This window comes from Miniopterus schreibersii (genome assembly GCF_964146895.1).
Source record: "Miniopterus schreibersii genome assembly, chromosome: 5".
Taxonomy (NCBI): Eukaryota; Metazoa; Chordata; class Mammalia; order Chiroptera; family Miniopteridae; genus Miniopterus; species Miniopterus schreibersii.
In genome coordinates this window covers 66,249,724-66,276,312 of record NC_138106.1, presented here as the reverse complement: position 1 = coordinate 66,276,312, position 26,589 = coordinate 66,249,724, and the positions used below count along the sequence as shown (strand labels likewise).

At 36.7% G+C, this 26,589-nt stretch overlaps 1 protein-coding gene across 1 annotated transcript in view; it reads left to right on the top strand.

Moving 5' to 3' along the window:
- EPHA6 (EPH receptor A6) overlaps positions 1-26,589 on the top strand; it is a gene marked incomplete at its 5' end in the record, with an annotated part of 762,908 nt that overhangs the window by 650,124 nt on the left and 86,195 nt on the right. The window contains one exon of the mRNA XM_081138997.1: positions 6,336-6,545. Coding sequence (XP_080995123.1) covers positions 6,336-6,545 — 210 coding nt within the window. The remainder of the gene's footprint in view (positions 1-6,335; positions 6,546-26,589) is intronic.

Genomic DNA, 26,589 nt, shown 5'->3' with positions numbered 1-26,589 from the left:
AAAACCAGTGTGTTCTAAAGCACACTTGAGGAGGCTATGCTGACAGGACTAGTGAAAAGAATATAGATTTTGTCTGCAGGAGAGAGTTGCATCTTCTGTAGAGAAATAGATTCGAGCCATACCTCAAGTTTGAATAAACGGGGCTGCTCCTCTCAGCCAGGCATAGATAGATAAATCCTCGCTTGTCGGTTTATCTGGAGTGTTCCAGTTTGTCTGTTTGTTTTTTGTTTCATAGTGTAGTCTCAGAGCCCTTTTATTCCGTGCTTTATTAAGCCAAATTATACTTCCCAGGCTAGCCTAGACTGGGTCATTATGGCAAAGTTTAGGCCAGCTCTTTTTCAGACAACTCCAATTGATAAGAATAGAGGCTCTGGAATTAGATTGCCTGGATCTGAATCCTCACTTGACCCTTTACCAGGTTATTAAATCTTGTTGTCCTTCGGTTTGACTATAAGATGAAGATAATAACTGCACTTATATCACAGAGTTGTTGGCAAGGATTAAATGAGACAATACCTGTAAAGAGCTCGTAACTCACTGCTTTGTAGTGTTTAATGAGTGTTAGCTATTTTCCCCTAGAATGATGTGGTAACAACTGAGGTATGAGTTTCCAAAAAATATATAGAACCATTTTTTGAGCTTCTTTTTCATCAAGGCCACATTTTATAGACAATATAGATGATAGATAGACAGATAGATGATGATAGATGATAGATGATGATAGATAGATAGATAGATAGATAGATAGATAGATGATAGATAGATAGATAGATAGATAGATAGATAGATAGATAGATAGATGATAGATGATAGATAGATGATGATAGATGATAGATAGATGATAGATGATGATGATGATAGATAGATGATAGATAGATAGATAGATAGATAGATAGATAGATAGATAGATAGATAGATAGATATAGATAGATAGATGATAGATAGATAGATGATAGATAGATAGATGATAGATAGATAGATGATAGATGATAGATAGATAGATGATAGATAGATGATAGATAGATAGATAGATAGATGATAGATAGATAGATAGATAGATAGATAGATAGATAGATAGATAGATAGATGATAGATAGAGAGATGAGAGATTTTTTACATCTGTGTAAAGACAGGTTGTGTTCCCCGGGAAGCAGATCCTTTAAAGATTTTCATGAAGGAACTTTCCTGAGGACAAGTCTCAGGATCAACTCCCTTATTCCTTTAGCTTCTGGAATTTTAGAAGCTAAAACTGAGTTCTTAGCTCAGCTCCCCTCTGGGAAATGCCCTTGACTAGAGAAAACCACCTCACCCAAGGCCATGACACGTTTACAGAGACAGCCTGCCTCCAATGATTGATCCATGTGGCGTGTAAGACCCAGCCCCTTTTCCTCAATTTGGACCAACTCTGAAGAGTTATCCCAGATCCAGACCGTTTCATGGGCCATGCCCAGGCCGCCGTTGCGAATGCTCTGCACTTGAACTTCCTGCCGCCCAGTCTTGTTCTCTTCTATCCCTCACAGATGTTGATCCTGAGCATGTGTAATCAAGGACCAACATTCAGCAAACCTCATGAGTTTTACTGCTTCACTAGCTACATTCTTATATAAAACTACCCTTTTTCGTTTGTGTGGCAGAGAAGCATATGGGAATACTAGTACAGTTTGGTTTGGTGCTACTGCCTTGATTTATGTTTAGGCTTCTGCAGTTTCACCTAACAGAGTTTGGTTTTTGTGGTTTGGTTTTGTTAAGCCTCACCGAGGATAATTTTTCCATTGATTTTTAGAGAGAGTGGAAGGGGAGGGGAGAGAGAGAGAGAGAAACATCTATCAGTTGCCTCCCACACACTCTCTGACCAGGGCCAGGGAAACAACCTGCAACCCAGATACTTGCCCTTGACCAGGAATAGAGCCTGCGACCCTTTGATACCTGTGCCGGCGCTCTAACCACTGAACCACACCAGCCATGGCTACCTTACAGAGTTTTATATGAGTGAAAATATCAACACAGTGAAAAAGGGCAGATGTATGTCTTAGTGCTGTTATAAAAATAGTTTTGACCTCATGAACCTCTGAAAAGATGTGGTGATATGAATTAGAAATAAATATACTACATCGTATAGTCCCATGAAAGAACATAGAGAAAGTGGTTTATATTATTTTCAGACACTAAACATTCATTTTATAATGATGCCATTTATTGTTATAAGAACCGTGACTGCTATGTTGCTGATAAGAAAGCAGTTAATTCAAGTCTTTTCAAATATTGGTAATGAGAATAGTAAAAACAATTTTAAAATAACTTAAAAAATAGAAGAGGGACTACTCCCAAACTTATTTTACAAAGCCAGATAACAAGGCCAGACAAGGATCCTACAAGGAAAGAAAACCACAAGCCAATATCCCTGGTGAACATAGAAGCAAAAATCCTCAGCAAGACATTAGCAAATCAAATTCAACAGTGCATTAAATGTATCATACAGCATGACCAAGCGGAAGCTATTCTAGGGATGCAAGGGTGGTTCAACATCCACAAATCAACTCATGTGATACACATTAACAAAACGAGAGATGATAATCATATGATCATCTCAATAGATACACAAAAAGCATTTGACAAAATTCGGTATCCACTTATGATTTTTAAAAACCTCTCAACAATGTGGGTATAGAGGGAACATATTCAACATAATAAAGGCCATAGATGAGAAGCCCACAGCTAATATCATACTCAACTGTGACAAGCTGAAAGTTTTTCCTCTAAGATTAGGAATAAGGCATGGATACCTACTCTCACCACTTTTATTCAACATAGTATTGGAAGACCGAGCCAGAGCAGGTTGGCAAGAAAAAGAAAGTAGATCGATGGAACAGAAAAGAGAGCCTGTAATAGACATAGTCAACTGGTTTGTGGCAAAGGAGCAAATGCAATACCATGGAGCAAAAACCTGTCTTTTCAACAAATGGTGCTGGAACAATTAGGCGTCCACATGCAAAAAAAAAGTCTAGACACAGAGCCTTAACGCTCTTCACAAAAATTAACTCAAAATGTATCACAGGCCTAAATGTAAAAGGCAAAATCATAAAACTTCCAGAAGATAACGTAGGAGAAAACCTAGATGACATTGGATATGGCAGTGACTTTTGAGATAAAACACCAAAGGCACAACCCAAGAAAGGAAGAATTAATAAGCTGGACTTCATTAAAATTTAAAACTCCTGCTCTGCAAAAGACAATGTCAAGAAAATGAGGAGACAGAACACAGACTGGAAGAAAATATTTGCAGAGGACACATTGATAAAATACAGTAATCCAAACTATACAAAGAACACTTAAAACTCAAAATAAGAAAACAGCCAGATTAAAAAATGGACCCCAAAGACCTTAACAGACACCTCACAAAATAAGATATATGGATGGCAAATAAGTGCATGAAAAGATGCTCCACATCATGTGTCATCAGGGAAATGCAAATTAAAATGAGACAGCACTATGCACCTATTAGAATGGCCAAGGTCAGTAACTCTGACCCAAAGGCCGGTGAGAATGTGAAGAGCAGGAACTCTCCCTCATTGCTGGTGGGAATACAGAATGGAAGGTAGGTTGGCAGTTTCTCACAAACCTAAACATTCCCTTACCATACAATCCAGCTATTGCCCTCTTTGGCGTTTACCCAAAGAAGTTGAAAACTTATATGCACATAAAAGTTTGTAGCCATAAACTGCTATATATATGCTATAACCACAGGTGTTGGTAGAAGCTTTATCTATCATTGCCAAATGTGGAAGCAACCAAGATGTCCTTCAGTAGGTGAGTGATAATCTGTGGTAGATTCAGACAATGGAATATCATTCAGATTCGTCACTAAAAAAAAAAAAAAAAATCAAGCCATGAGGAGACATAGAAAAACCTTAAATGCACATTACTAGGTGAAAGAAGCCAATCTGAAAAGGCTACATACTATATAATTCCAACTATATAACATTCTAGAAAAGGGAAAACTATGGAGACAATAAAAAGCATCAGTGGTTCCCAGGGTTGGGAGTGGACACAACAGATTTTAGGGCAGTGAAAATACTCTGTATGATGCTATAATTGTGGATACATGTCATACATTTGTCCAAACCCATAGAATGAATGTTGAACACCAAGAATGAAGCCTAATGTCAACTTTGGGTGATTATAATGTGTCAGTGTATGTTCATCAATTGTAATAAATGTACCACTGAGTGAGAGATGTTGATAATGGGGGAGGCTATACATGTGTGTGAGCAGAAAGTATGGGAGAAATCCCTCACTCTTAATTTTGCGGTTAACCTAAACTTGCTCTTAAAATAGTTGTGTTTAAGAAAAGAAATAACTTGGTGCTGTGTGCCACCCTCAGAATAAATAGGAAATTAAATTTCAACCTGGTGTTAAATAACTATTTCTCTTTATGCTATAAGAGTTTATGTTACCAATTGGTTTTTCAGGAAAGTGAGAGAATTGTCTGACTCATACTAAAATTACAAAACCTACATATAATTATAACAACAAGGCTTTATTAAATAGTAACTATTATTAAATTAAGTCAGGGGCTGCTCTGTGTTTGTATGTGATTCTCACTACAGCTCTGACTTACTCTATTCTCATTGTACAGATAAGGAAACTGAGGCATTCCTTAGTTTTCAAATGGTTCATTAACGTTTCCTACTATGTAGCAATTCTCCATTCACAAGAACTGTGACACCAGGCAGCTTCGTTTTCTAAAAGGTATAAGAACGGCCTCTTTAAATTTAGCGTAAGCCTTTCTTGGCCAAAAGAATTTATGCTTTCAATTCTACTCAAAGGCTTTGAGGTTCCTAATAGAGGAGAGGTATGTAGAGCACAGGATAAAAGAGGCAAATTTCATCTAATAGTACACTGTCTAAGAAGATGGATTGGAAACATAAAGAGCTAATAACACCAAAGATTTTCTTTGCTGGATTATCTTTTATACATTAATTATACAGAAGAGCCTGCTCAAATGGGTACTCTCGCCGTAGAATATTTCTTTTAAGAGAGGGTTCTTTTCCTTACTCTGCACTTGAGTTGGGTGATGCTGTCAGAGGGCTGTCAGGGAGATAAGTTGATATAGTAAGACAAAGTTTATTTCATTTGTATAAGCCTGTTCTTCAACTGACCAATGAATCATTGTTGCATAGGAGACTGTGTCACTGTGGTCTGGTCAAGTCATCGCCATGTCTCAGCTGCTCTATAGTTTTAAGTCAGATATCCATGAAAACTGCTTAACTTTGCAAAATTTAAGATACTCTTATTTATGCTTCTCCCACACTGTATAAGGTAATATGACCCTATAATTTCTCACTGGAAATTCATTTTTAATATCATTCATAAATAAATGTTACCTGATGTGTAAAACCAACTTGAGAATTTTTTGTTTCTCTATGTCTTCATCAAAGACAACAATCTCCAAATAACTACATAGAACAATATGCATTATTTTCCAAACTTACAATATTTTTTATTTTCATTTTCTCTAATTTCTAGGGTACTATTTGTATCTAGTCTTATTGGTGTACACATCTTGCATGGATGACAGTTGCATGTTTTTTCTTTTTTAAAAAATTCTATGTTGTTTTTTAATTAAGGTGAGAGGAGTAAGTATCCAAGGGAGTGACTACTACACAGCAGTGCTGTGCCTGGCTTGTTACTCATATTTCATTTAATCTTTCCAACTGGGAGCTAAAAGAGTCCAGTTTTCGGTCAATTCCCAACAACTTCCAATTTGCTGCATTCAATAAAAGATGGGAAAATCCGGTTATTTTCTCTTTGCGTGTTTTTTTCTTTCTCCTGCAGCTTTCCTAAACTTGTTTCTTCTTTATGCAATCAGTTTTTCTTTTTCCTGAGTGATTTTTTTACCATATTTCCAGTTATCACGCAGCTTTCATCCTATCCTCGGTTCTGCTGCCCTTCTTCCCAACTGTATGACTGGTTCGGAGCTCACAGCTGTGAAAAGTGGATTCTGTCTCCTTGATAGTCAATGCTATGACCTTATTTGATTTTACTTCCCTCTTAAAGTTTTTGAAATTATTTTTTCGGAACTTAATTTGGTTGGTTCCCTTCTGTCTTTTATTTGTTATCCTTCATCACTTCCAGCTAGATTTTTCTTTCCTTTAATGTCAAACAAATACTTATATTTTGTTATAAACATAGTCAGTGGTCAGCAACTTGATGCTTACATTCATCGGACCCAGTAAAATAAGTTCAAAGATTTTATCTATTACCACACACACACACACACACACACACACACACACACACACTACACTAAATAAATCAGTGTGATTCTCTTTCAGAAACATGACGGCCACTTCACAGTCATCCAGCTGGTCGGCATGCTTCGGGGCATCGCGTCGGGAATGAAGTACCTCTCTGACATGGGCTACGTGCATCGGGACCTCGCAGCTAGGAACATACTGGTCAACAGCAACCTCGTGTGCAAAGTCTCTGACTTTGGTCTCTCCCGGGTGCTGGAAGATGATCCAGAAGCCGCGTATACAACAACCGTAAGTTTACATGTTCTTTCCCAGTAAAGCTTGTTTGCTTTCATTGTTTGTCATGTCATTAGAATAATTCTGGTTTTGTTTTTCTAATTTTCTGCTCCCGTTCGTCATTTTCCCAATTTAACATCATTATTTAGTTGAAAAATACAGTGGTACCTCAGGTTTTTGAATGTCCCCATGGATGAACATTTCGGGTTAGGAACGTGGTAAACCCGGAAGGAAACGCTTCGGTTTTCGAACTCGCCCCGGAAGTGGAACATGCCGCCCAGCTTCCGCTCAGGGCAAGACCCTGAGGCCCAGCTGTGGGCTTTCGGTCCCTCGGTTTCCCAACGTTTCAGAACTCGAATGGTCTCCAGAATGGATTACATTTGAAACGCGAGGGACCGCTGTATTTACTCTATGTGAGTGCCTGATTTAAAACGAAACAAAGCCTTCTTATATTTAACTGTTATATTTCTTCCATTGTCCTGGAGCTTTATTTTAACACGTTCTTGAGGCCCATGCCTTCCCGCAAATCTGCCTTTGCCTGAGGTATTTTTGACGCTTCGTTAATTACCTCCTTTCAGTGAAGCTGTGCACACTGAAGATGGTGCGATCAGTTAAGCCAGAGACGGTGACGAGCCGGTGGCTGTGAAACGGCTCTGTTCTGTCCTCACAGCAAATGTTGTGGAATGATCTGATCCTACTGAAAAATGAACAACCCAGGCTTCTCCAGAGATATATAAGCACACTCTACACCTTTATTTGAATGATTCTTGGGGGAAATGGGAGCAAGAGTAAAATTAACTAAAACTTTAGAGCCAGACTCTCATATGTAAGTTGTGCGATCGAAGCTTAACTCAAGAACACGTTGTTAGCGCGCTGAGCGCCTCAGCCGGTCGGCCGCGGATCGCTGTGGCCGTTGTCTTGAGGAGCTCAGTCGCAGAGTCTCTCTGCTGCTATTTTAAAGCTAATAATTTGTAAAATTATACCATATTCTGTTACTTTTAAACAAAACCCTTACCGTTGACTCATTTGATAGTCAACTTCAATGAGAAATAAGTCAGTAAAATTATTCAAGAGGTTTTATTCTCTTTTCTACCTTACACGTTATTTTAAAAGAGGCAAATCCATTATTTAGTTCCCTTTTATTTCATTTTCTCCAAGGTTTTTTTTGAAACTTCACTGTAAAAAATTACTTCAGATTGGATGCAAGCTTAATATTATGAATGAAACAGGTTATGCCCTTACGTGTTTGCTTTGTAGAATGCTCTCTATTCATTTATCAATGATATTTTCATTAATTTCTCCAACAAAGAAATACAGTTCTAAGGAAAATAAATTAATCTCTCAGAGTCTGATGTCTAAGTTAGCAGCATCTATTGATCTTTTAATTTGACCTAAAAAGCTCCATAAAAAATAAGTCTATGAAGTCTGAAAATAAAGTATTTATTTTAGAAGAAACATTATTTTCAACTCCATTTTCTTATTGGAAATGTCATGATTATTTTCTTTTTCTTCAAGGACTTTATTTTTGTCTCTTTTATTTTTATAATTGTATAACTTGAAGCAACTTTTCAAGTTATAGAATAATGCATACAAGATTTTTCTCTTAGGCATATTATCTCCAACCTTGGAGATATATATATTTATATATATATAAAACATAATACTTACTAACACTGCAACAAATACTACCTGCAAAAAGAATAAGATAGGAAATAAAGAATAAATAGGATATAACTACTAGACTCTTTGACTGTGTGCTGCTATAGGTATACTTGAAATCCCTTATTAAATAATATTTCAACTGATTTTTAAAAGAGGAAGCTCATAACTAAATTTAAGATACTAATAAAATTAGCAGGGTAGCCCAAATCTTCAAGTATATGTATGTTTTATTAGGTCAGGTTTGACATAAATTCTAGGCATATTCTCTGTCTGACATGATTCCAAAGGCTGAGAGGCCTCAAGTGCTATTTTAATTTAAATCTGACTACAGAATTAAACATCAAATTAAGTAACCAGAATATGAACACTCCAAAGAGTGCCTCTTAAAAGCTATAAATTATGTCTCAATTAAGAAATGTCTCTGAATTTAACACGTACCAACTAAATGATAAATAATGTAACAAGCACATTTTTAAAAATCTCAGAAATAGCTAACTGCTCAGGGGATCCTGGGGTACAAAATATCATACGCCGATTACTTGACTTTATAATGAACATGGACATTCACTGCTTAAAATGGCAGAGCTCTTGCTTCCAAGAGCTTACCCTTTGACAGGTGGACAAACTGATGCTTCCTTGAATTAAGTGTGTCCTAAAGGTCTGAAAAGAAATATCGAAGTACCAAAAAAGCAGAGATCTGGAGAAGACTTCACAAAAAAGATAAAACTTTAACCAAATATTATAAGATTTCATTAGGCAGAGAGTTGGGGGACAAGTCCGGATAGAGGAAACAGAAAGGTAAAGAGATATGGAAATATGAGGAAGTGAGTGGTCCCATTGATGAAACTGTAGACAGTTTGGAATTGGGGTGAGGACCAGTGGAGGGTCCAGGTTGTGAGAGTAGTTGGATGGTACTTCAAGAAATATGGAGGTTTTTATATAGCAACTAAAAAATGGGCATGGATTGATTTAAATAGGTAAATAACAAAGTGCATGCATGTCTTAGAAGATATTATTGACAACAGTGTAAAGGAAGGGGAAGGGAGGGGACTCGGACAGGAGGACTGGTAACCTGGAGACCAGTTAGACCATTACTGCTATAGATCAGAAAGGTTATATGGCTTTAGGTCACAAATACTGTGTCTCAAAGTCAACATAATGCCAGATTGAGCGTTGGCATTCTGCTGAAATTTTGTGTAAAATTTTCAGGACTTCATATAAATATACTTAGGCCCCAAATACTTTTATTTCCTGTTAAAAATAAAATGAGATGGCTAGAAAACTGCCTAGTGAAGATATATCTCAATTCAAGCAAACCCTGAATAATAAAATACAGAAGAAGAAAGGTCATTTATTTGAAAATGGTTCTTTGTTTTATAAAAACATTTATATGGGAATAACTTTCAAGAGCAAGCTCCCTTGATACATGTTTTTTAAAGTATAACTTCATTTTTTGAAGAATGCTTCTTGGAATATATCTGTTATCCTAAATGATTTTGATTTTTTTCTCTTGCTGTGTAAGTATAATTGCTATTTCCTCATTATTTATAAATGGTTCTATAATCTGTGTTAAGAAGGGTTAGGAGGAAAGGGAGGAATGTGGAGGGTTTTAAAATCAGGAAGACATGGATAAAGATTTTTTTTGTAATCTTCAAGAAAGTAATCCTTAGAACAGTATGCAACATGGACATTTTCCATTAAGATGACTTCACCAATTTAGAGAGCCACTTATCACAGAAAAGAGCAGTAAGAACTGGCTAAAAGACACACTGGAGGTGCCTCTTCCTCCCAGGAACATGCCCATGCCTTTACTCTCTCCCCACCCCACTTCTTCCCCACAGGCATGTGTCTCCTAAACTCTAAGGGAGCCCCTGAGGCTTGCAACCAGGGAGCAAGGGGCAGCAGCAGCTCGTCCTATGCCAACCCCTGATCCTGTCCCCAAGGCCTCCTTTTCTCTGATTCTTAGTGAGCCAAACAGACCAGCCTAGGCTCATTTCCCCAGCCCTTTCTTATTTCATGTCCCCAGCTTTAAAAAATGTCCTCTAAAATTAAAAAAAAAAAAAAGACAGGCTGGAAAGATGGAGTGACTAGTGTGATTCCAGCACTGGTTATTGTACTGAACTGGTCAGTCAGCACGTGTCAGATGAACAGAATGGTCACTGGAGCCAGAGGGGCCAGACCAGAAAGAGATGTGACAGAACAGATTACCCTGCCAAACTCTGCTAATATGAGTGCATCAGCTCCCTATTTAGAAGATGCATACATGTAATATATAAGAACGTATTATTTACATTATAAAATACACTAAAGTAAATAAAAGGGTGAGATTTATGACTACACATAAAAGAATTTCTTCCTACAGCTTGATTGTTTTGCAGGCCCTGCTTTAGGTCTAAGACCTCTTCATTCAACATGGACATAACACAGTTTATCATGGAGCAATTGTATTTAAGGCCCTAATCCTTGGAAAGCCAATAACCAAAAATAAAGGGATTCCTTATTTTGAAGTTTTTAATTAAATTTATTGGGGTGACATTAGTTAATAAGACTATCTAGGTTTGAAGCGGACAATTCTGTGATACGTGATCTGTATATTACATTGTGTGCCCACCACCCAAAATCAAATCGTCTTCCATCACCATATATCTGACCCCTTTTCCCTATATACTCCCCACCCCTCTTCCCTCTGGGAACCACCATACTGTTGTCTGTGTCTATGAGTTTTGTCATAAAGGGATTCTTGAGAGCAGATAAATGACTATTCAGAGAGAGGACCAAGAGTAACCAAGTACAGTTAAGCCAACAGATGTGCAAACACCAAAGCAGCATGGTGGCTACACCAGTAAGAGCAGATTTCCCTGGTAAGCCCTGTACTGAAATACATGGAGCCTTTGCAAAGGGAACCTAAGAACTGGCCATAACATGAAAACTAAGAAATGTGCATTGTGGGCTAAAGATAGAAAAAAAAAAAAATTCACAAAAATAGGATGTAGATGAAAGCATACCGGGCACCTAGTGAGGGGAGGCTGGCGACTGATGATGAGCACAGCTAAGGATACGTATACAATTAGCGGCACGGGGCCAACTTAATCTGCATGATATTTGCTGAGTTTGGATTGTTCTCATTTGATTACATGGTTTCCTATCTGATTATAATTTAGATGCTAAGAAATCTCTTCCTTTTCTGAATTTATTACACATTTACATGGACAACTGCTTTATATCCTGCTGCAGAGCAGGGACTCTCTCATTGGACTGCTGCTGAGTAACCAGTCCTAAACTTCCGTTGAAATGTTAAGCTTTTTTGCTCTCAAGTAAGAAAATTAGGTCTTATTTACCTAAAAATTACACTGAAAGATATGTATGGCTCACACTTATTCATTTGAAGGGGTAAGTTTTATTTCAAACATAATGCCAGCGACTGTTCAGAATTTTAATTGTAGTGAATAACTCCTTATATTTTGAAGATCAAAACAAAATGGAAGAATTAGTTTATCACAATATCTGCTAAAAATCAAGATTTGCCTCTAACTTTCAATTGTGTTCATTTTGTGTTATCAAAGGCAGATTTTGCTTCTTAGTTTGACAACAACAATTCCATACGGGTACTTTCTTAGCTAAAACACAGAGCCTCATATTGACAACACATAATCTGTGTAATCATAATTCTGTTAACATGTTAATTCTCTTTACTTTGCATTCATAAGACCTCTTCCAAGTTCCAACTCTTAACCTCCTCTATACTACATAAAATATGAGAAAAGTCAAATCTCCTATCAGTCTAAGAAGGCACAGCCTATACTCCACATGGAGATAATTATAGCAAATAATGGAGCAGCAAGAGGGGAACATATTTACATGTGTATTTTAAAGTTGGAGAAAGATCTGAGCAACCTTCTTCACTTACCTAATTCAAGTGTTTATAAATCGGCTTGACTTTTGACATAAATTTTTAAATCTTGAGACATGCCCAGGTTGAAAAATAAATATTTTTAATATAAGTGAGATTAAAATTATTTTATTTTATTTAAATATTTCTTTATTGATTTCAGAGAGAGGAGTGAGAGGGGGAGAGAAAAAAACATCAATGATGAGAGTCATTGATCAGCTGCCTCCTGCATGACCCCTACTGGGGAATCAAGCCCACAACCCAGGCATGTGCCCTGACCGGGAATTGAACCTTGATCTCCTGTATCATACATAGGTCGATGCTCAACTACTGAGCCACGCCAGCCAGGCAATAAAAAATTATTTTAGATCATTCACTATTCTGCCTTTAAGTACCTTAACATAAATAATTGAGATTTGCCCTAGAGATCACACTTAACCTGCTAATAGAACATACTCAGAAGTTTCACTCATTTTTGTCTCTTTTAAATAAAAGAATTAACTGTAAAAAGTTATACAGTAAGAAAAAATTGTGCTTTCATTTAAAATCATATAATAACAGATTCACTGAATAAAAGGACTTATACTGAGAAATATTTCTAATTTCTTGGATTTTAAAAAATAAAATTTTATTCTTTGAAATTATTAACAGAGAATATATTATAGGATTCTCTGTCCATTGGGTCATTGATGGTGGAGGTGACACTGTGCTAACATATAACATTTCATCAAATGCAGCTTACACCACGTCTACCCTAGGTGAACCAGGCCCAACCTGAAGAGTAATTTTTACTTCGATTGTTTTTTAAGATTTAGCCAAGCTAAAAATGGAGAGCAGACCCTTAAATAGAGGACCATGAAACCTACTAGCCCCCAAAGAGCTACATATCATAGCACAAACAGAATTCACTAAAAAAAGTAAAGGAAATGACAGCTTCTTCTTGGCAAATGTAAATTCAGTAGCCTGAGTATAATGAAAAAAAAAAAGTGAGAAAAGTAGCAATGTTATCAGAATACTGTAATGTGAAGATTTAAATAACTTTCTTTTTAATAAAAAGGAAGGTTCAATATAAACTTTGGAAGAATGAAAAAATAAATAAAATACTGGTCAGACAAACCAAATTCATCTCTAAGAAAGGGACTGTGCCATTTGGGAAATACAACAAAATTATTCCTCAAAAAAACAAACAAAAAAAAACAGTTCTCACTTGACAGAGACCATGATAGCTATCAGTCAAAGTCAGTCAAATGTATAGACCATTATAATTAGCTGAAGAGGAAGAGATTGATGTGCGAATATTAGGTTTCCTAATTTCAAAGGAAAAAAGTGCCCTTGAACCAACAAGTAATTGATGGATTAATTCATGAGAAGAAAACTGACAGTTTTTATTTATCTCTGTCAATATAAACTTTTTTAAAGGAAATTCTAATGATTTAATGTATAAAAGCTATATTCTCAGAAATTAATGTCTCTACACACTTTGAGTGCAAAGGCCAGAAAACAAACTCACAACAATAGAGATGAAAGGGTAACAAAGCTTTGTACTAAACCAGAGAAAGCATGTGTTAAATGCAAAGCAAGAGTCATCTTCAATTACTGTTCAAGAGGTAAATAGCATACACACCAGCTTGGATCACAGGCTAAAGGACCCAAAATCTTAATGGTAGATGTTTGGGATGGTAGTATCAAACGGGCACAAACCTTCTTTGAAATGTACTACTTGGGTGAATTGACAATGGCAGATCTTGAGCATAAGAGGGAAATGAGAATCCACAATGTCAGAGGAAATTAATATATAAAGAATCATTTCCTGAAAAAAAAACTCATCTCCAGTGCTTAGAAAACAATGATTTGTGATCACCTCAGAACTCTCTGTAGTAAAACAAATGAAGAAGATATGGAGACTGCTATGCACAGAGGAGAAGGGGATTGAAGAAACGGATAGCTCTATCAGAAACCTGGAAGCTAGGGAGGACTCTCGAGCTCAGTCATACACACCGTGAAGAAGCCAAGCCAAGTAAGCACGGCACTCGGAACCCCATACAACCACATCAGAATGACAACGAAACTACAGAACAACCATCATTCTGAACCACCTGAAATCTAACAGAATGGAAATCCTACAACAAAGGATATAAAGTAGGAGCCACATCGAGACTGCTAGAGGGGCAGAGACACAGAACGGGGCTGGTCCCTCACCCATGTGTGGTGGTTGAAAACAGAGAGGGATATCTCAGCGGCAGAGGTCTCCGCTAAGGAGCAAGGGGTCCCAGCCCCACATCAAAACCCCCAGCCCAGTGTTCCAGTGCTGTAAGGACAAGTCCCCATAACTTCTGGCTGGTAAAACCAGCGGGGATTGTGGCTTAGGAGACAGAGGCTCATGGAGTCCTAGGCATTCCTCTCACAGGGCCAACACACAGACTTACTCAGACTCACTGGCTCTGATCTCCAGCGCTGGGGAGGCACAGGGAGTCCCGAGCAAAAGGAATCCAAAGAGGCCCACACCCAGACACATCATCATTAAAATGGAAAAGATTAAAGACAAAGAGGAGTCTTAAAAGCAGCCAGAGAAAAGCAGTTAGTTACCTAAAAGGGATCTCACGTAAGACTGTCAACAGAATTCCCAGCAGAAACCTTGCAGGCCAGAAGGGAGTGGCACAAAATATTCTAAGTGATGAAAAGCAAGGACCTACACCTAAGATTACCCAGCAAAGCTATCATTTAGAATTAAAGGTCAGATAAAGAGCTTCCCAGACAAGAAAAAGCTAAAGGAGTTCATCACCACCTAACCAGTATAACATGAAATGTTAAAGGGTCTTCTGTAAGAAGGAGGAGGGGGGAAGAAGATAAAAAAATAAAAATATGGATAAAAAAGTGGCAATAAATACATATCTGTCAATAATTACTTTAAATGCAAGTGGATTAAATTGTTCAATCAAAAGGCATATGATGATTGAATGGATAACAAAACAAGACCCTCAAATATGCTGTCTGCAAGAGGCTCACTTCAGATCAAAAGACACACACAGACTGAAAGCAACGGAATGGAAAACGATATTTCATTAAAGTGGAAACAAAGCAAAAGAAAAAAGCTGGGGTAGCAATACTTATACCGGACAAAATAGACTTTAAAACAGAGTCTATAGCAAGAGGCAAAGAAGGACCCAGCAACTCCACTTCTGGGTAGTTATCAAAAGAAACCCAAAACAGTAAATCGAAAAGAAATATATATCCAAATATTTTTTGCAGCATTATTTACAATAGCCAATGTACAGCAACCTACTTGTCTTTATCTATGTGAATGAATATAGATGAGTGAATAATGAAGTGGTGCATGTATACAATGGAATATGACTCAGTCATAAAAAAGAAGGAAGCCTTGCCATCTGCGTCAACACGGATGGACCTAGAGGGTATTATGCGAAGTGAAAAAAGTCAGAGAAAGACAAATGCCAGATGATTTCACTTATATGTGAAATCTAAAAAACAAAATAAACAAACAAGCAAATCGGAAACAGACTCCTACAGGGAACATTTTGACAGTTGCCGGGAGAGCGTCTGAGGGGATGGGTGACAAGGCAAAGGGATTTAGGAGTACAAATTGGTAATCACAGAATAGTCGTGGGGCTATAGAGTACAGCTTATGGACTATAGTCAATAATATTATAATAACTGTATATGGTGTCAGGTGGGTACTCTATTTATCTGATCATTTCGTAAGTTATATAAGTGTCTAATCACGGGGTTGTACACCTGAATTAATGTGATATTGTACATCAACTATAATTTTTAAATAAAAAATAAATAAATAACTTTTTAAAAAGAAAGTGAACAAACAAAAAGACAAGCCATGCTTTGGGAACCCCTCCATTTGTCATTTATGCAAAGCATGTACAAAAACAAACCCTTTGTCGGTACATGTAAGCCCTGTGTCTCTGCCATGCGTTCTAAAGCAAGGACCCTAAGGCCTGTACCTGGGGAGGCGTCACTGAAGACAAGAAACCACTGAGAAACTCTAACTTTCTATTCAGCACTGAAGGTTTGGTTTGTGACTTACCAGTAGTTGTTTTTTTGTTGTTTTTTCTAAAAATCATGAATCCCTTTAGATTTGTGTAAAATTTTGGAGAGCACGAGATTTATCTTTTACATTTTTTAAAGCTTCCAAGCACCTAGAAAAATATACTACTTAATGGCAGCTTAATTGCTGATAATTAAACCAAAATAAAATCGTTAGAAAAAGAATGATTGAAACTAAAAACATTGTTTTCACTGAAGTCACATTTATTTCTTCTCTGACATCACTGTTAATCACAACCTACCAATGAGTGAGTCTAAAATAATCCTTAATGCTTGGTAAAGAGATGAAAGAAATGCAATAGAAAGCAGCAAGTGAAACAAACATTGAAGCACTTGTGACAACCAGTCCCGGTATGAACAAACAGGGAAATTAGTCCGGATGTTCACAGAGGGGGAAACTCTGTTTTAAAGTCTCTGAACACATTCTACCAAATGCTTTGAGCACAAAACAGATGCCTAGAGCATAGATAAGATCCAAGACAAATGGTTCACAAAAATCACATAGTACATATTATTGTAATACCTACAAATATCCAAAATACATCCTAAGTGCCAGTCGATGATAGATAATCACATGCCAGTCACATTCTCAGGACATTTGGCATACGCCCTGATGATTAACCAAGAACCACTGGAAACACCAAGGGCTTTTGGTTTTGTGTTCACAACATCCAACACTGTGTAATTCAGTTACTCTTCCTGCCCCCAGTGACTTTAGAACGAACCCAGAGTAAATGGATGTACTGGGAAGAGGCTCAGCAAGCAGAAAGTACAGTGCTCATTGGCCCATCTCACTTGCACAGAAAAAAGACAAAGTGAGACAATGAACACAAAGCTACTGACTTTGGACCTAGAATTTCAAAGATATCACCTGAAGAAACAAAATCATTACTAATGCTAAATTGTGAGCTTTATCTCTGATGTCGAAAGAATGCTTTTTTCCATTGACAATAAAAAACTGGAAAGGAAAAGATAATAAATTCAGGCTAAATTGCATGAAAACTCTATGGAAAACTAACGTTTTCCTGGTGTAAACAGATTTACATCAATGGCAAGTAAATTGGAAAAGGTTATTAGTTATTTATGCTGTTTGTTGCAGACCATGTTAGCTGCCTGCCCAACTTCTCTTGTCACCTCTTCCTTGTTAATAAAATCCTTAAATTTAGATATTTGTAATGAGCTCAGGTCCAAGAAATAAATCATGACTTCTATAAGCCAGTTACATCTATACCATTCTCTTTTGCCACTTAAATTTTAAACTTTGGTCATTTAAATATAAAGGGAGGTGTGATTGGTGACTCTGGAAAAATTTCTAGTTGAGGTCTACTAGACATAGACTTGAGTGGAGAGCTTCCTAGTACTGGCCCTTTCTTTTCTTTATTTCCTTGGATATAGTTTTGGAAGGACGGAGTGTTGGAGCTGTGACAGACATCTTAAGGCAATAAGCCTAAGGCGACAAACACAATGCAGAGGACCACCAAGCAGGAAGATCAAAGAGCCTGGTTCTCTGATGAAACTGTTGAGCTTCTGTGTCAACAGAAACCATTTACTCCAGTTATTTGATTTAATTAAATGTCTTATTTGCTTGATAATTGGGTGTTGTATGACTCCATGACTTGTAACTGAAGACATTTTGATGTATAATCAACATATTAAAAACCTTCAAAGCTCGGCTGGGCGTGGCTTAGCGGTTGAACATCGACCTAGGATCTAGGAGATCAGGGTTCAATTCCTGATCAGGGCACATGCCCGGGGTTGCAGGTTCGATCCCCAATTGGGGGCGTGCAGGAGGCAGCCGATCAATGACTCTCTCATCATTGATGTTTCAGCTCTCTCTCTCCCTCTCCTTCTCTCTGAAATCAATAAAAATATATTTTAAATAATTAAAAACCTTCATATTAATAGATAATATAAATAGGAAAATGACAAAATGAAGAGTTTAAGTAAAATATCACCTCAGTCATACAAACTGACTAGATTACATAAGCAAACTATATAGTTTGAGGATGCAGTAATTATAATTTATTCATTTAATGTGCATTCCTTAATGTTATTAAGCAACCAGTTAGACAATAGAGATAAAAGTGCTTAGAAACTGGGAGAAGACATCAGAAACAATGTCAATTAACCATTGCAGTAATAACAATGTTAAGGGAAAGTGTCGGTCCCATAATTGAATTCTCCCCCTCCTCTTCCAATAGGTCCCCCTGCAAATTTTCTTCTTTCATACGCAAATTCCTTCTACCTCTCATCTCTGACACCCATGCAGAAGGCTATGGACAGCAGTAGGTGAAAGTCTTTGAAGACCCAGAAATAAAGAGAATGATCTCTTAGTGTTTGGTGATACATATTACAAATGCAGACATATCTCAAAATGTCTGTTTCCTTTTGCTTATCGAACTTTTTAAGTTATTCTGCAATGAATATTTTACTTTTATGATAAGAATAAAAACACTATGTGTTACAAAAATAGAGAAAGAAATAGCTCCTGTCAAAGTTCCGAGATATCTTTCTGACCAGTTGATTTAAAATGTCTTCTTCCTGGTATTAGTCAGTGACTAAACAACAAACTTGTTTCATTGTCTTAATGTGACTTGTCTAATCAAAAAAATGGCTAGGAGTCACTTCACTGGGCAACATTTATTTTTAAATGAGAAATAAGGAGATTAAGGAAATGGACATTACCATTACTGATTTTTTAAATGGAATTCTGGGCAATATTCCAAGAAACCTCAGAGTCTCCCAAAGAGTTTCAAATTCAGGACCCATTCCTCGTTGCCACCCCAGGGCCTATTAATAAGCCCTTCCATCATCAACTTTTCCAAGCCCGAGATGGAAAGCTAGAGAAAGCGCTACAGAATCTTGAACTGTGCTTTTAAAAGACATAAAATTGCATTTCAAACATTATAAAAATTCCCCAGCATCCTTGTTAAGAAATAAATAAAATACTTTTCCCTCCATTCTCCATTTACTCTATTTTCTCACCTGGTTCTCCTGTGGTTGGATTATGCTAGTGATTTACCAATCACGTTCTCATAGGGCAAACACTGCAGCCATAGTTCATTACAGGAAAGCACTGGAAAGGCGGCTGCAAAGAGGTCTCCCCGAACCCTCCCTTGGGCCTCTCTCTCTCTGCAAGGACAGCTCTGAATGTGTCCATGACCCAGCGATATATTCATATATTCAAATCATGACTTCTTCCAATTAACATGAACACACAAAATTGTACTATACCTAGTTTTGCTTCTTTAGACGTGCAGTAAGAACAGGGCGTTATTATATGAAGCACACACATTACTCAGTTGTTTAACCATGCTCTTAATCAGTGTATAATAAGTGTCACAAATAGGCAGCTGCTAAATGAATTAAACATAAAGATAATGTTTTTTAGATTACTTTTGCTTCTATATATTGCATAATTTAGGTCCTAACACATTCTGGTCCTCAATTCTCTTCTTTTTATAGAAACTGAATCATTACCTTCTTTTACAGAGTTTGAAAATTTGTTTTTCATGTATGCTATAAAAGTAAATCTCTTTAAGGGAAGACAAAATTTTTAATTTAAGTGTTTATAACACATATTTTTAGAAAGGCTACAATTTCTTCCTTTTTAGAAAAGTTTTCTGGCTATGGCTCTTAGTTAAGTTGCAAATACATTTGCTTTTTAAAATGATTGCTACTAAAAGAAAGGCATAAATTCAACTAAGTTGTGCTCTTCCATAAAGTAATAACTAACAAGTCAAAGGGTCAGCTATGTCCTTATTTTCACCCCACCCTCCAGAGCTTCGTAATCAAGGCATTTCAACAGCCCAATATGAATATGGACCTGTTAAGTAATGGAGAAAACGTTATTTACCCAAGTGAGCAAGAATGAACTCTGTTTCGCTTACTCACAACTGTAAACCTACTTTTGTCCACCCCTGTATATAATATTAATATGGTAGACAAAGCAATGGTTTATAAATTTAGAGCTATAATTTTAATCTTAGCTTTGCCATAATTCAGTGAATAAACATGGATCATTAATTTAAAATCCTTGTGACTCAATTTCCATATCTTTAATAGAATTAGTATGAAAGCTGTTCACTCTCTACCAAAATGATGTGACAACCATTAAGATAAGCTAAGGTATGGATTATAGCCGCTATTGAGATGAACATTTTAGAATCACCTAAGGTATTTATCTAAAACGTAGAATCCCACCCGGCCTGGCGTGGCTCAGCGGTTGAGCGTCAACCTGGGATACAGGTGATCAGGGTTCGATTCCCGGTCAGGGCACATGCCCGGGGTGCGGGCTCAGTCCCCAGTCGGGGGCGTGCAGGAGGCAGCCGATCAATGACTCTCTCATCATTGATGTTTCTATGTCTCTCTCTCCCTCTCCCTTCCTCTCTCTGAAATCAATAAAAACATATTTTTTTTAAAAAAAGATATCTGGAGGAAAAAAGAGATCTCTAATGATAATTTTTCTTCAGTATTGACTGATGTAGAAATGTATGCCCTCTCCAGGCACTTATTGAAGTCCTGTGAAATTTTGTGAAAATACTTTAAACTCTGATATAACTATAACCTCTGGCCAAAATACAAACAACTTGTCTCAAAGAACAAAGTCATTTAGTTGCCCCAGTTGCTGAATTTTATCTCAGTCTTAAAACAATTATGTAGAAATACAGATTATGCCATTGAATATTTAATATCTCTAAAGTTGATAGGGTTTCAGGACACGTGGAAATGGTTAGATTTTGCTTGAACTTCAATCTGCTTTATGGGAAAGAGAAGAAACTGCCAGAATTGTCATTTCTAGGGTATTGACCTAGAATATCTCTTCTGGTTCTAAAGGGAAATTCACTCTCCACATTCAACATTAGAAACTACAGTAGTCTTAGGATCACTTTGTAAAAACTACTGACGCTGAGAAGAAAAGAAAAAAAGACATAAAAGCGTGAGAAAACAAAACAAAACCTTCATGAAATCATCATCAAATGATGCTACCAAAGGTCAGGATGCGTTCGTACAGATTCGCCCCCTTGTGGTGAATGAATGGGACAGGACATTTGAAAGGTTTCTGGAAATAAGAGCGACTGTTTTTCTTAGTTCACTGAGATAGAAGATGTACATGCAAGGATTTTACTTATGTGTCATTTATTAAAGCTTAGTAACTCTGAACTGTTTTCCCATAAGAAGGGAGGAGGGATCAGAGAAAACTGTTTTCTAATTATTTAACTGAGAAGTTTCTGACATTTAAATTGGGATTCCAAAATTGTACTTTAAAAAGGTTTACTCATTGTTTTTACCTCTAAGATGTAAGGTATAAGTAGAAACATAATCTTGGTGAAAATATCAAGTGGAAAATCAGAAAAAGGAATTGTTAAAGTACATGAATGCAAGTGTGTGTTTAAAACAAATCAGGTGAAAGATAGAAATAGAGAGAAACTTAATGAAAAAGAAAATCAAGCATGCAGACTTTTTACTGACATTTTTCATTTTTAAGTGCCAGTGCTAAGTTTTTTTGTATATGAGTGCAGCTCGGAGTTTCAGAATATTTAGGAGACCATGATGATGTCTCAGAGGGCAAGAGGGAAACCATGATTTTAGGAGAAGATTTAAGACAATGAGAGATTCTACAGATTTGGGCTTAGTAGCTTATATCTAATTAATATACATAAGGGGGGAAAGGAAAGATTAAAAACCCAACAACCTGATTAATCCCTAATTAATGAAGACAGAAGCAGTCAATGGTTAAATCTGAAAAGAATATGAAAATATACTACTCCAGTGGGTTTTCTGTTGTATTGGGAAAATTACCGGAAATAATAATAGCAATTATAGGCACTACTTTGAAAAAAAAAGTATTTATTTTATGAATATGTTTTTCCAAATTTATTTTGGATATGAGGATAGTAATACATGAATTAATTTTTAATAAAATAATTCTGAATTATTTTCCTGCATTGCCAGAGATCATACTTTAGATTATATAAATAAAGAATTTAGACCACATTTGTTCAAGTGAGATTTTCCCCATCCTACCAACACTATTACAATTCATTCAAGTACTGGAAATAGCCCATAAAAAATAAGCCGTTTTAGCACCTAGTAAGATCACATGGAACACTATTTGTAAATGGTTATTTTCCTTACCCTGAAACGAGGAAATAGAAGGAAGTCTCGAGAACGCAGCAGGACTTTTTGAATTCTGTTTCTTCTAAATATTCCTCTTTTTTAAATTCCTACCCTTGAAAAGTTATAAAACGTTGGCAGAAAGAGGATTATAACAATCTTAAAATATAATACCATTCATTATGCTCCCTTTGGTATTTTGCACTGTTTTTCTGGATTTTTAAAAACATTACTATCTGTTAATATTTACTATTTTTCTAACTTTGCATTTTTGAGGTTAATCTAGGTCACATTTCAGCCAATACAGTTTCTAATGAAAGTTAAAAACAAAACAACAACAAACTCCTCCTGTCCCTCTACTCCCTAAATTGCAGCACTGTCCCCGTTCACACTGGCAGGAAATGCAGTACAGCTGGATCTAGACTTTGGAATTTGAAAGGTGTTGGGACCAGACTATAAAGTCCCTTGTCCCTCACTGTACATAGATTGAATTTAACTTACCTAGAACAATGCAAGATAAAAGAGAGGATAAGCTAAGTAGGCTACAGTTTACAAGAGATAACCAGACAAGAATATAAACAAAAATGAAATATGAATGTGGCACAATGTGACAGAAACATGTCCCATTAACACAGCATTCTGTGAGGTGTACTCCCTCCCTGATTTTGCCTGCACTGGCCCAGAATCTTAGCTGTCATTGTCAGAGTGTCTGCCAGTAAAGGCATCTGTAACAGCAATATCTGGAGAGTATTCTTCAATTTGGGATTTGTTGGGATGACAAAAGGATTACTTAAAATAGCCTGAACATATGAACATATGTTATGAAAATAAAACAAAATACATTTTACCATATATTAAATTAACCATGAGTCTACTCAGCATGCAAGAAAATGGCATCCTAATATTAAATCCCAATTTTTTCTCAGTAAAAATTTGTAAAAAGGTATCCAAAGCATCTGTTTTGGTTTAATCAGACTTTGTCTAGTTTTTTATGACTCCTTTCTACATCTTCTCATTTCCATCAGTACATTTGCTCAAAGTTCACCTTAGTTGCAGCTTTTTTCACTGTATTTCTAAGATGAGTTGCTTCCTATAATAAAGTGGAAAATACAAATTCCCTGCTGTCTTTAGAAATCCAGAAATAAGATCTCTTTGTGTGATGCCATGGCACTGCCAGCCTCTTTCTGAGTCATGCTACATACGGCATTTTTTCATGTAAATGGAAAATATTGATAAAGAAATTTTTTGGTATAACATTATCAAAGGAAGTTCAGAGAGAAAAGAATTATAGTTAAGATTGTGCTCCCTAATGTTGGTCAGCTTACCTGATGGTGTCTCTAGCCCCATGTTCATCTTAACAAATATATTAACATAGTCCAAGTGTGCCTCCACTGGCTTCAAATTCCCAAGAAATTCTATAGAACATTGGAGCTTATGATGGATGGGGCACTGTTACTGAGACACTTTATAGTTCATAAATCTTTGATTTTCAAGCTGCAAATTCTATAAATTTTAAGTAGTATAATAAGGTTTGTGGGCATCCAGCCTGAAATCCCTATTGGGAACTCTTTCAACCTAATTCTTAGCTTGGGCTGCCATAACAAAATGCCATAGACTTTGTGGCTTAAACAACAGCAGTTTATTTCTCACAGTTCTGGAAGCTGGAGGTCCAACATCAGTTGGACTATTATTATTCAGTTCCCAGGTGAGGGCTCTCTTCCTGGCTTGCAGACAGCCACCCTCTCACTGTGTCTTTATGTGGTTGAAACAAAGGACTAGTCTCCCTTTTTCTTTTTTTCTTATAAGGACACGAATCCCATCATATTGTCCCCACCCTCATGACTTCATCTACAGCTAGTCACCGCCCAAAGGCCCCACTTCTGAATACCATCACATTGAGGGTTAAGGCTCTGACATATGAGTTTTTGGAAGATACAGATATTTAAGCCATAATATTAACCAACTAATTAAGAGCTAAAAACTGGAAGTATAAAATTTTCCCTTGAAAGGAGATTAGGTTGTGTTTTCTGTGGTGATGGTTATAATTTGGTTAGTTACTCTTAAACCAGGCCATTAAAAGGTAAATTCTAACATTTCAGTAAAAGAATCCTACAATTAAAGTTGTTTTGAGATTTGCTTTCGTTTTAGGAATTCTCCTTAAGCATTACTACTATCCAATCACATTCTTTAAAATTTCTCTTTTGGGTTTAGACAAATTACAAACAAGTTGGAGGTTTTCACAGTTCCATTTCCACTCATTGATGTCCTCATAGTCTTTGTATACACAGGGCATGAGCTGCAGTACAAAATCAGCACTGCTCTGAGACTGCTCCTTGGCAGAGCTGTGAAAAGTACTTGCTCTTCAGATGGAAAACTACTTATCCCCATAATGTATGTCGAAATGTCAAAAGCATTGTTTATGTATGACTTAGGCAGCAAACATTCCACAGAGCTTCTCCTTAGGTCCTGGAAACCATCTGGAACTCAAAAAGGAAACAGATCTTTTTAGCATCTCAAAATCTAAGAGCTGAGAGAGTAGAGAGGGGAGGGAGATGAGGAGAGAGAAACAGATAGTAGGCCTCTTGCTCTGGGCTTGGATAGTCAGCCTGTTCTTTTATGCAAATATCTCCTGATGCCCACTTTAAAAAAAAAAAAAAAGTTTAAGAAATAAATATTAATTAAACAAGTGAGAAAAAAAGACAGTAAAGATGAAACATGTTTTAAAACATAATAACCAATGATAAAACGAGGTACGCAATGGAAGGTTAAAAAGGGTTTGGAAGGACTTTAGGAAATGGAGAGGGGATTCTTCTTTGATGAGGATCTCTTAGGAGGCCAGGATACAAGCCCTGTCCCCTACTGCAGCAAAGAGCCCTCACGTACAGCATCCAAACTAAGGCATCAAAATAAGCTGCCCTCTGTGAAAAGGAGTTCTAGCTCATCTCCCAGCTCACTTCATCTCTAACAATCCAGAAAAAACAGTCTTTCACCCTTCAGCTGATTTCTCAGGGAACTTTATGGGGGATATTATTTCTTAAAGTGCAACATAAAATAAATCTTTAGGGAATGCTTAAAGATGCCTATTTTTATAGCATACTCTTAGCATCACCTGTTAAAAACTAGAATAAATATATACTTGAATTAAATGTCCTCCAACAAGAAAATAGGTAAAGTGTGGTGTATCCATATGATGAAACATGTGTACTTCCCAAATTTCTCATCTCCCTTTACCATTTTTTAAAAAAATATGTCTTTATTGATTTCAGAGAGAGGAAAGGAGACAGAGAGATAGAAACATCAGTGATGAGAGAGTTGTCATTGATCAGCTGCCTCCTGCAGGCCCCCTACTGGGGATCAAGCCCGCAACCCGGCTGTGTGCCTTGACTGTGAATTGAACCTCGATCTCCTGGATCTTAGACCAATGCTCTACCGCTGAGCTACACCTGGCCGAGCTCCCTTTACCATTTTTAAGTACACAGGCTCCCAAGATGGATGATGATTAGATAGATAGATGATAGATGATAGATAGATAGATGACAGATGATAGATAGATAGATAGATAGATAGATAGATAGATAGATAGATAGATAGATAGATAGATAGATGATAGATAATAGATGATAAATAGACATAGACATAGAGATGATAGAGAGATGATAGAGATAGATTAGAGATAGAGAGATAGAGGAGAGAGAGAGAGAGAGAGAGAGAGATGATATAGATCGCAACTTTTTTATCCTTTCATCCATTAATGGACACTTAGGTTGTTTTCATGTCTTGACTATTGGAAATAATGTTGCTGTGAACATGGGAGTGCATATATTTTTTCAAGTTAGTGTTTTCATTTTCTTAGTATGTATTGCCAGAAGTAGAATTGCTAGATTGAATAATATTTCTAGTTTTAATTTTTTGAGAATCCTCCATACTGTTTTCTATAGTGGCTGTACCAATTTACAGTCCCACCATCAGTGCACAGGGGTTCCCTCTTCTCCACATCCATGACGGCATTTGTTATCTCTCATCTTTTTTATTAAGGCTATTCTAACTTGTATGAGGTGATATCTCATTCTGGTTTTAATTGGCATTTCCCTAATGACTAGTGATGTTAAGCATCTTTTCACGTACCTGTTGACCTTTCATGTATCTTCTTTGGAGCAATGCCTATTCAAGTCCTTTGCCCATTTTTTAATTGGGTTATTTGGTTTTTTGCTATTGAGTTGTATGAATTCTTTTTATATTTTGGATATTTACCTTTTATCAGATGCATGGTTTACAAATATTTTTCCCCAATCTGTAGGTTTTCTTTTCACTTTG